The sequence below is a fragment of the Passer domesticus genome, chromosome 13 (assembly GCF_036417665.1).
Source record: "Passer domesticus isolate bPasDom1 chromosome 13, bPasDom1.hap1, whole genome shotgun sequence".
Lineage (NCBI taxonomy): Eukaryota > Metazoa > Chordata > Aves > Passeriformes > Passeridae > Passer > Passer domesticus.
In genome coordinates, this window is record NC_087486.1 from 7,815,181 (window position 1) to 7,825,098 (window position 9,918).

Here is a 9,918-nt window from a genome sequence, read left to right on the forward strand (position 1 = left end):
ATGGTTGGGAAAGACTTGTAACTCTTTTTCTCAGGTGTTGCAAAGAGGATTTGTTTTGTAAATAGTGAAGCTGTTAATTGCCCTGACTTTATTAAGAGGGAGCCGAAAAGGTGTTAACAAGTTTTTGTTGCTCTGTGCTGGCGGTGAGCCAGCACCAGTCCCTCTGTAAGGGGAAGGTGGCAAAGTTGCTCTGAAAGTCCCTTTGCCCTCTAGAGAAAAAAAAAAAAATTAGGCACCCCTTTAGCCAAAGACTTGGGGTAATTGTGTGAATTTTGTAGGAGGGATTTAACTTGAAACATCACACAGTTCAGCTCCAGGGGATTCACCTTCTGTCGGGTAACATGGACTGGAGTGTCTCCAGGGCAGCACAGCTGGGAAGTCAGAGCTGGAAAAGAGCTTTAAAAGTTGTTTTCTGCCTAGAAAACAACTTCTCCCTAGGCACAGGTAGAGGGAAGCTCCTGCATGCAACTGTGGGAAGCCCAGGAGTTCAGCAGCTTTGAAAATCAGGCTGGTTTAGGAGTTTAGGGATCTAACTCTAGGTATCTCACTTAAAAATATACTGTTGAAAGCTAGAGTTGAGGTTTCCCAGTCACTAAAGTCACTGACTGGTCACAAAAATCTTTACTGTATACTCCAACAAGCCACACACCCAAATCCTCCCATCTTTCCCTGAAAATTCCTGTTGATCAATCCCACAGAAGGCATGGAATGGATGCTTTTTCATCCTCCTCTCTGGGACTGGCACTAGCAGCAGGTAACCAGGGGCTGATTCAGGCCCTTTAACTTTTTTCCTGCTAAGAGTTGGTTTTGCAAGTGGAAAAGGACCCGTGACTGCTTTCTAAGACTGCAGGGAATTGCTGGCACTGGCTGGTTTCCCTGCAGCAGATGCAGCGTGACCGGGAATCTTCGCTGCATATGAAAAGGTCACTTACCCTGCTCAAGAGAGGAGATTCTAACACTTGTCAGCTTGAGTGATGGAGGCTCTGCATGGAGAGCCATAATATTCATGTCAGAGAATTGCCAAGCCCTTGCGGAAGTGTTGAAGATGGATGGCCTGGGGATACACTCCTGACACTTTAATACTGGGGGAGGATACAGCACAAACATCTCATACAGAATTATAATCCATGAAAGGGCACTGGGGGCATCATTTAAAGGTAATCCAGCAGGCAAAGAGTTTAACAGCTGAAGGAAGCAGGCTGGGGGAATGAGGGATGCTGGTGGGGCTTCGGGGGAGGGAAGAGCCCCCAGCTGGGGTGGGACCAGGGCAGGAGGGAGCAGTGCCAGGCCAAAACCCATCCATCTCCAGACTGCTTGGCAAAATTATCTGCAGAACCTGCACTTTGTGCATTAATAAATCTGATCCCCTGCTTGCTGATGGTCACTGTGCAGCAGTGTCCTGTTGAGGAGAGCCTGGGTCAGGTGCCTCAATCTCTGAGCAGAAGTGTCCCTGGCAGCCTGCTGGGAGGGGCTGTGGGGGCACACAGGGGCAACGATGGTGTGAATTCCCTGCCAGAGCCATCCCTGCACTCTCTTCTGTGAGAGGGGGCAAACAGCACAGATCCAGCTCCTGTGCCAGGTGACATCCTCAGCCCCCACAGCCCCAGTGGCTCTGGGTGCTGGGCAGCCCTGGGATGTGCTGGCTGTCTCCATTGGTACAGGCTGGCAGCTGCACCCCAGACTTCACCCTCCTGCATGCCCTGGTGGAGGTGACGCCAGCCAAGGCCACCTGAGCTGTGCCCATGCTCCTGCCTGAGGGGGTGAGGCTCTGCAGGCATTCCCACCTGCTGGGAAGGGGAAAGCAGAAGAAAACTGGGGGTTGCTGTCCCTGGTGAGGGTGCTGGGATGGACACCTGGACAGCAGCACAGCATGGCCAAGAGGCAGCTGGTGAAACAGGGACAGGGATAGTCCTGGGATAGATGGGAAGGGCTGGGAAAGCTTGTGGGCTTAGCCTGGGCTGTTATCATGGTATGAGCACCCCAACCCTGACCTTCTGACCTGTGTTAGTTGAGCAGGCACCTCTGACATAAACCTGCCCTGGTCTCTGGTAATGCTCTAGCTGGACTATTATTATTTCATCATTTGGAGTATATTTGCCTTTCTCACTAGAAGTGGATTGTAAACCATCCCTCCCCACAATAATGACACAAATACACTGGTGTTAAACCTCCAGAAAGGCAGTGGTGATGCTGAGCTGATTCCACAGCTGTTCCACAGATTTCTTATCACAGAGGATGCTGTATCCACATCAGTGGCTGGTCAAACATGAAGATGCTGCTCCAGAACTATCCAAGTGGCTCCACAGCCCTGCCTAAAGTGCCCCTGCTCCAGGGGAGGAGCAGTGCTGGCAGCTCTTGAGGGACAGGCAGCAAGATTTTGCATTGAGCTCATGCAGCACCTGGCCCAGATTAAGACTTTTGGCTTTTCAATATAATAGGATCACCACTATTGCAATATTATTACTGTGGGACAGTGCCAGGTTCCTCCTCAAGGCTTTATGGAGCCAGCCCATCCCTTCCTCCAGGTTTGAAGGCATCACCAGTCCCTGCAAAAGCTCTCTGGCTGTGGTGGGAGAAGGAGCCTTTACAGAGCAGCAGTGACAGGACTGTGCTCTGCTGTGTGTGCTCGTGTTTGCTCTGACAGCTGCTCTGCAGGGGTAAAAAAGCTGCCCAGGTAAAATCACAGCTGAAATGATGAGCTCAGTCCTGTGGCATCCTCAGGGTTTGTTACCCTGTGCCCCATGGCATTTGTGAGGGTTATTACAGAAAGCACAGCAGCAGGCAGGGGTGTCAGGGCTCCCTGACAGTGCTGTGATGGATTAAGATGATCCTGAATTTCTATTGTTTTGTAGTGAATGTAGTGAGAATTGATGACTGGTGTATCCAAGCAACAAGGGGGAGGATGAGGAAGCTTCAGCTTCTCCAGGACTGTAATATCTCTGGCAAGGTGCCACTCTAAGCCATAGAGTTGGTTTTTATATTTGTTCAGTCTTGGTATTTTCTCTGCAAGGTACAAAAAGAGAAAGGAATTCTGTGCCATGGCATGGTGTGTAACTTTCTCTTGAGTTTGGTTCAGTTTGCATTTGGTCTTTGGCTTTTGGGTGTGATTTGCTCGTTGCCTTAGAGAGTCTGGGAACCAGAAATGTAAATGGCTTTGATGACAAATTTGAGGAAGGACAGTTCATCTCCAGCATTTAAATACAATGGGGTGGATATGAATGCTGAGTTGGTGGGAATGGGAGGGCTCAGTGAGAAAAGGATTGGTCTCAGCAGTGGTATCTCTACTTCCCTTTGCAGCCCCATTTCCCTGCCATGGAGCCTTTGTGGGACAGAGGTCTGGTCTGGGGCTGTTGCCACCTACAAACCTGTTGCTTCTTATTTTCTGTGTTAATGTTGGTTTGAAAAGGTGCTGCAGAGAAATGAGTAAAATGACACAGAGCATGTCCTGCTCATTCCTGCTCACTGGGAGCCCTCATCTCCCAGGATTTACCTGCGTGTGTTATGCAGCAGGAGTGTTTTTATGTGTGCTTGGGCGTTATCCTGGTGAAATAGTTTCCCTCCTCTGACAGCACATCAACAGGGACTGTCCTGTGTTCAGTGTAAGTTCATTTTGAGGGATTTTGGTGGTACCCTGTGCCTGCAGTTGCTGGGCTCTGGAGCACAGTCCAAACCAATATAAAAAGAGAGTCTGGGAGTAATATTTGTGCAAACAAGTCAACCAGTGCTTGAGATGCAGGAAAGCAGCTTTGCTTGTCTGTTTTTATCACTCCCACTTCAGCCTAAATTTTTGGGGGTTGCAACTGCTGTTGTGGCAAAAATCTTGGGGTATTTTGATTTGGTAGGGTAAATTACTAGAAATAGCTACCCTGAAGGCAGCATACCCCCCCTAATTGATGGTGCCACCCTTCCAGCTTTAATAAAACCCACTTTTTATAAAATAACTGCATGGAAGTCAGCTGTGCTTCCCAAATGTGTGTTTTGCAAGCTGAGCTCCCTGATCTGGCTCTCGTGTGTGCCGAGGCTCTGTTTACACAGGGAGCCATAGGGAGACCCGGATAAAATAGCACTGAAGCATTTGCAGCGTGGGTGCAACGTGCTGGCAGAGCTGTAGGGTGATTTTTACACTCGTCTCTCCTCCTCCTCCCTGGCTGGAGAGCAAACTGGGTCGAGCATCCTTGCCCTGCCCTGGGCCAGCAGCAGCAGCAGCGCTGTCCCCTCCTGCCCTCCCCGCCCTGGCTGTTGGCACCCGGAGCAGCAGGGAACCAGCAGACACATTCACAACTGTCCCCAAGTTTTCTCCCCTGCTCCAGTTCAAAGGGTTCCTCTCGTGCCTCCAAGAAATTTGCAGCGAGTGCCGGTGGTGACGCTTTCCACATCAAAGCGGGGCAGCCTCGCATTGTCGGGGGGATGTCGGGTGGAGGTGAATTAAAGAGACTTCGGGAGCTCCAGAATCGGCTTTAGCCAGGCTGTGTCTGCATACTCAGCACTTGGAAAGGGTGAGATTACGGCCATAGGTACTAAAGCCAACCCTCCGGGGGCTGCAGGCTGGAGCCAATTTACTGAGATCCAGTTACTGAACTCATTGGTTTTTGGATTAATGATGAGGAAATTCGTGGAAGTGTTGGGTTTTACACAGAAAGGGACAATTTTGCACCTAAAATCATACTGCTAGGAAGCCAGAAAGGAAAAAGCCAATTATTTTCATTGTGGTTTATTGCAAAATACAGTCCAAAATCTAACTCTTAAAGGATACCTTAAAAATATATAGTGAAAACAGATTGTGCTAAGCAATAATACAATTTATTAATAAACAACATTAGGCATAAAGAATTCTGAATTCTTATCTGCTAATTTAAAACAAACAAAAAAAGTATAGGAACTGTAAACTGTTTTATTTTATCCAAATACAAATACATGAAGCTATTGTCTATTTGGGGCAAGGCTTCTTGTGCCAAAATACAAAATTCAAAAAGGATGAGAAAAAAAAGGTGGGGAGGGAAATATGTAAACACTGGCTGTAAACTTTTCAAAGCCCTCAAAAGGCTGCAGCTGTGGTAATATACACCACGACACTGTCAAACCTCCTCTGACATCACAAAGTGCATAAGTTTTCCTCCAGAGATGCTGCCAAGCAGCTGCTGTGCACCAGTGGCTGGGACCAGAGGCTGCAGGGATGGGATCACCTGGCTGGACCCACTTTTGGCCACAGCACCTTTCCCACCTCTCTGGCTGGGCCTGGAGCCCCGCTGCTGGCATTGGCAGAGCCACGGGCAAGGGCACAAGGGGCTGAGCCACACAAACCATGAAAGTCCAACACACAGATAAAGTGACTCCCGAGAAGGAAGAAGCTACTGGTAAATGTTGAGGAAGAAGCACGGAAGCAAGATGGACCGTGGTCCCTCAGCGCCCACGCCTTGTGCTTCCTCATCCCACTGCGTCCATCCACAGGAGACCCCAGCACCTGACACGGTGCACCCTCAACCCTCCGGAGCTCAGCACGCTCCTTCCCCAGCGTGAGGACACCAGCGTGTCCCTATCTCCTGTGGCCCCTGCTCCTCTGCCTGATGTGGTTGGCGGCGGAGTCGCGGCGGGTGCAGAAGTGCTTGGCCACCAGCGTCCGGCACTGCTCGCAGCGCACCGTGCAGCACCAGTGGAACTTGCAGTTGCAGCTGGCCACCACCTCGGTCCTGCGCTCCTCCACGCGCAGCCCGCACTCGGTGCAGAGCCGCCGGCAGCTCCTCTTCTCCCACTGCGAGAGGTTCTTGCCGGTCTGCAGGCACTCGCGGCCCTCGGTGCCCTGGTGGCCCAGGCTGGCGTTCCTGGTGCAGTAGTCAGGGGAGTCCTCCAGGAAGACGAGCTCCGTGGCGTGGATGTGGTGGAAGGCGTGCGCCGTGGCCCCGCGGCTGTCGGCGCTGTTGCCGGCCCTCGCGCGCCTCTTGTCCATCTCCAGCTTGTGCGCTTGGTCGTATTTCAGCTTCAGGTAGTTGCCGACCTCGCGGAACTCGGCCAGCTGCAGCCAGCAGGTCTGGATGCTGCAGCTGCCCGACACGCCGTGGCACTTGCAGGCTCTCTTCATTGTGTCTTTCACCGCCTTGGTGGGGATGAGGTGGAGAAGTTAGGAAATCTCAAAATCAGGCTCTACGGCGCTTGTAATTTGGGGACATTGCATCTGAAGTGTCAAGCTTGGCATGACTTCAGGTCCTTCCAAGAGCTGATGCTCTCAGTTCCAGGAAAACATCTGTCCCAGAGCTAAGTGGGCACAAACTACTGTCCCCAGCCCTTCCAGGAGAATTCAGGCCAGGAAAAAAGTGACTTTGTCAGGTCATGCCCTTCTCACGCCACTCACCAACATCAACCCATTCCTTTTCAGAGGTTTCATTCAAAATGTGTGAAACTGCTTTGGAATAATCATACCCAACCTCTCTTGCATCTCCTCCAGGCCAAGCACTTCACAGATATTATCTGCCTATCTCCCTCTGATATTTATAAGGTCCCAATCGCTGGTATCTATGTGAGATTAAGCCTTGACACACCCTATGAGATAGGTATGTTAAGTGTTGTCATCCTTGTTTTTACAGACAAGGAGGTTTGGCAAGATGTTGAGAGCTTCCATGGCCCAGGCAGGAGTGGGGGCAAGTCTGGCTGGCTTGTGAGCAGGGCCAGCTCACACCTGGCTTCCCGGCCAAAGAGCTTGGAAATGCATATTGCAAGAAAGTAAGGAAGGTAGTTCTGGCTTTGTTTTACAGACCAGACAAGCCTAGAGGTGAGTACAAATCCCATGCATTTCTGAATAAGTGGTGTGCGCCAGCAGTTAACTGCATTACACAGCTGCAGAAGCTGGAAGTGGGAACAACTCTTACTGTGATTCCCTGTGTTGAGGTTCAAGGCCAGATTCTGGCTGTGCTTTTTCCCCCACGCAACCACTACCGGGCCTGGATTTTCACAGGGGCCTGAAAATAGGCACCAGAACAGCCTAGATCTTGTTTTCAATATAGACATTATTATTGTTGTTATTATTATTACTTACAAGTCTCCCGACTTCATTGTTGTGCAGGTTAATCAGCGCGCGCGTATCGTGTCCTGTTTCCAGGGCATCCACAAAGAGCTTGGAAACCTTCTCCCCAAACTCCACGTTGTCGCTGCATCCTCCCCAGACCCAGCCTCGGCCACCTGCAGGACACACACAGCCTTAGGCACCGGCCTGCCCTGAAGCCCGTGGGGCTGTGTGGGGGACAGAGGGACGGGTCAGTCTGTCCTGGACGGTCACTCACCGACGCGGCCGTTCCTGGAGTCGTCGCAGCCGCAGCTGTCGAACTCCCCCAGGCTGCAGTTCCTGGTGAGGGTGTACATGACCCCGGCCGAGCTGATGGCGTGCACAAAGGAGGTTTCCCGGGTAGCTGGGGGAGAGGAGGGAAAAAATCTGTCACATGCAAAAGCTGTCACATGCAAATATAGACATCAATCCGGGATTATCAGGAATGAAGATCTCCCGTGCTGTGAAGGTGCAAGGGGAAAATACCCACACACGCTCTGTGCAAAAGGTAAGGTGCTACAGAAATGAAATGCTCATGGCTGGATCTTTTCAGGCTTCAGCATCACAGGCTACAGCAATTTGCTATCATATTATGCAGGTGTCCTTCCAGGGGATGGAACTTCTTGCCAGGGGTAGGATTTTAAGGAAATGCCATGGCCCTGCTCTGGCCAAGGTGAGTTATTTCTCCTTTCACCTGGCACTCGGTTCACCTCTGTCCTTCCCTGCCTGGGGGTATGTTGTGCTTTGATCTTGCCTGCTAGAGAAAATGGTCATTGATCCTTTGAACCTGTGCTAACAGCTGTCTTCACTCACACTCCTAGTGAAGTCTTTTTTGGCTTTCTGAAGAGATTCAAACAGAGATGCTGCTCTGGGTGAAAGGAGACTTCTGCCCATTGAAATAGATAATATTGAAATATATCCACAGCTTTCTTATGAAGGCAGTTTCTTAGTGCATATCTCTGGTTTCTCCCTTTGCCTCTCCTGCCCTTCTCCCCACTGGCAGCTCGGGTGGGGATGCTGCACACAAAGGGGTAGGAGCAGACCCGCAGGATCTGGGATCACTAGGGAAATGGTAGTGCCATTTATGACACCAGTTAATACAGCTAAAGGAAGAACAGCTGTGATTTTGGGGACAGGAGGCCCTTTCCCATCAGTGGGTCGATCGGCAGCACCATCTCTGCAGAGCACAGCCCGGCCGGCCCCGAGCCCCGGGCGGGAGCGCGGCCGCAGGTGTGCGCACTCACCGCCGCGCAGCCGGTTGTGCGTGGAGAGCTGCAGGGCGCTCTCGGGGCAGTTCCAGCGCTCCCAGCCGAACTGGAACTTGCACTCCTCCATCCCGCTGTGCGCCCCGGCCGCCACGCTGCTGGAGAACGTCAGGTAAGCCTGGCACGGGAAACAGCGGGGTTAAAATCCACCCTGCTTTAGCGTTTATCAGTGAAAACAGACATAAGCAGGTTGTGAGTCCTTTCTCTCTGTGCTTGGCAGGACTCGGAGCCGATATGCTCTGGGAAGTCTGGTTCCTTGGAAAGTACTCTTTCCCATTTGCAATACAAAATCACTCAATTTAAATTCCTGACAGTCTGTATGTTAATTACCTTAGGTCCTGTCATCAGAAAGTTATTCACAGACCTGAAACAGAGAAAATAAAATAAATCACCTTACCACAGGTTGAGGAGCATCCCTAAAAGATGCCCTTTCCACCGAGTTGGACCCTACCATGCTGCTGAGTGGAAAATGGCACTGTAGACCCCTGTGATGGAGAGGATGAGGAGGGTGCTTGTCTTCATGGCTGTCACAAGGAGTTGGATCCCTTTGGCTGCTCCGTAGCTCTCCACAGCGCAGGTCTCTGCACAAGCAGGGCCACCTCCCTCCACTCCTTCCCAAGGTGAGCTATGGGGATGGAGCAAAGCTGCAGGAACCTCCAACCCTGATATTTATAAGGTGAAGTTGTGAATAGTCAAAACCCCCCATTCATTTGCTACCCAATGACTTAATGTGATAAAAAGCTCCCGCTCCAATGGGTGACAAGGAACCGCCTAAGGTTGCACTTCAAAAGGCGGCGGGTGTCCCTGGGAGCGGGATGGTCTGAAGGAGAGCAAACTTCCCTAACAATGGGACACTTTTAACTCTCTTCCCCGCCACCAGCCATCCCTTTCTGCTGGCCCCGAGTCCTCTTGCCTCCTCCTTTTCATCCTCTGCTCGCCAGCAGAGGCTCCATCCCCATAGCTCTGAAATAACAAGCAGATGCATTTCTATAGTTCCCCTGCTATCTGCCTGCTCCCTCCTATGAGAATTCCCCGAGGAGTTTTAACAACCCTTCTGTAAAGATCTGTAGGGGATAGACCTCCCAGGTCTCCTTGGTTTGCAGAGAAGCGTTTAACGGCAGGAATTTTCCTTCTCTCCTCTTTATGATGAAAGTTTCTGCATTTCCATCCTGATACCAGCGAGCGTGGCTCGGTAGCATTTGGAAATCTCTCTCATTTACGCGGCTGCAGCTTGGGAACACTGTGTGAATCATTTATGTGGTTTTCTCCATGATCCAACGCTGTAATTAGGGGAGCAGTTTTCTGGGGCTGGCAATTTCCTTTTGGTGAAGGCTGCAGCAGCACAGGCACAGCTGCTGCTGCTCCAGGCAGGAGCTGCCCATAGCCTGGGCGGAACGAGGGGCCTCTGCTGCAGCTGAGCCATCATCTGGGCTTGGGAAAGGAAAATCCTTATCACAGGAAAGCCAAAAAGCCTTTTGGTAGTTACAGCCAGTGTCATTAAAGGTTGTGAGGAGCTGTAATGCAGCTGATGGATAAAGGAGGAGATGGTTTTTATGGAAACTTCTTGGTCTGTTTTCCTGTGGGTGCATGGTCCCACTGGGGGCTGGCTCACCCTGGGCA

The 9,918-nt window shown here is 51.1% G+C and overlaps 1 protein-coding gene across 1 annotated transcript; it reads right to left on the reverse strand.

Moving 5' to 3' along the window:
* Nucleotides 1–4,695: 4,695 nt before the first annotated feature.
* Nucleotides 4,696–9,672, reverse strand: WNT8A (Wnt family member 8A). Its single transcript, XM_064388107.1, has 7 exons — nt 9,349–9,672; nt 8,750–8,923; nt 8,629–8,662; nt 8,278–8,416; nt 7,272–7,397; nt 7,028–7,170; nt 4,696–6,091 (listed from the first exon to the last, which is right to left on the reverse strand). The coding sequence occupies exons 1-7, from the start codon at nt 9,549–9,551 to the stop codon at nt 5,534–5,536; spliced, it is 1,377 nt and encodes a 458-aa protein (XP_064244177.1). The 5' UTR covers nt 9,552–9,672; the 3' UTR covers nt 4,696–5,533.
* Nucleotides 9,673–9,918: the final 246 nt, after the last annotated feature.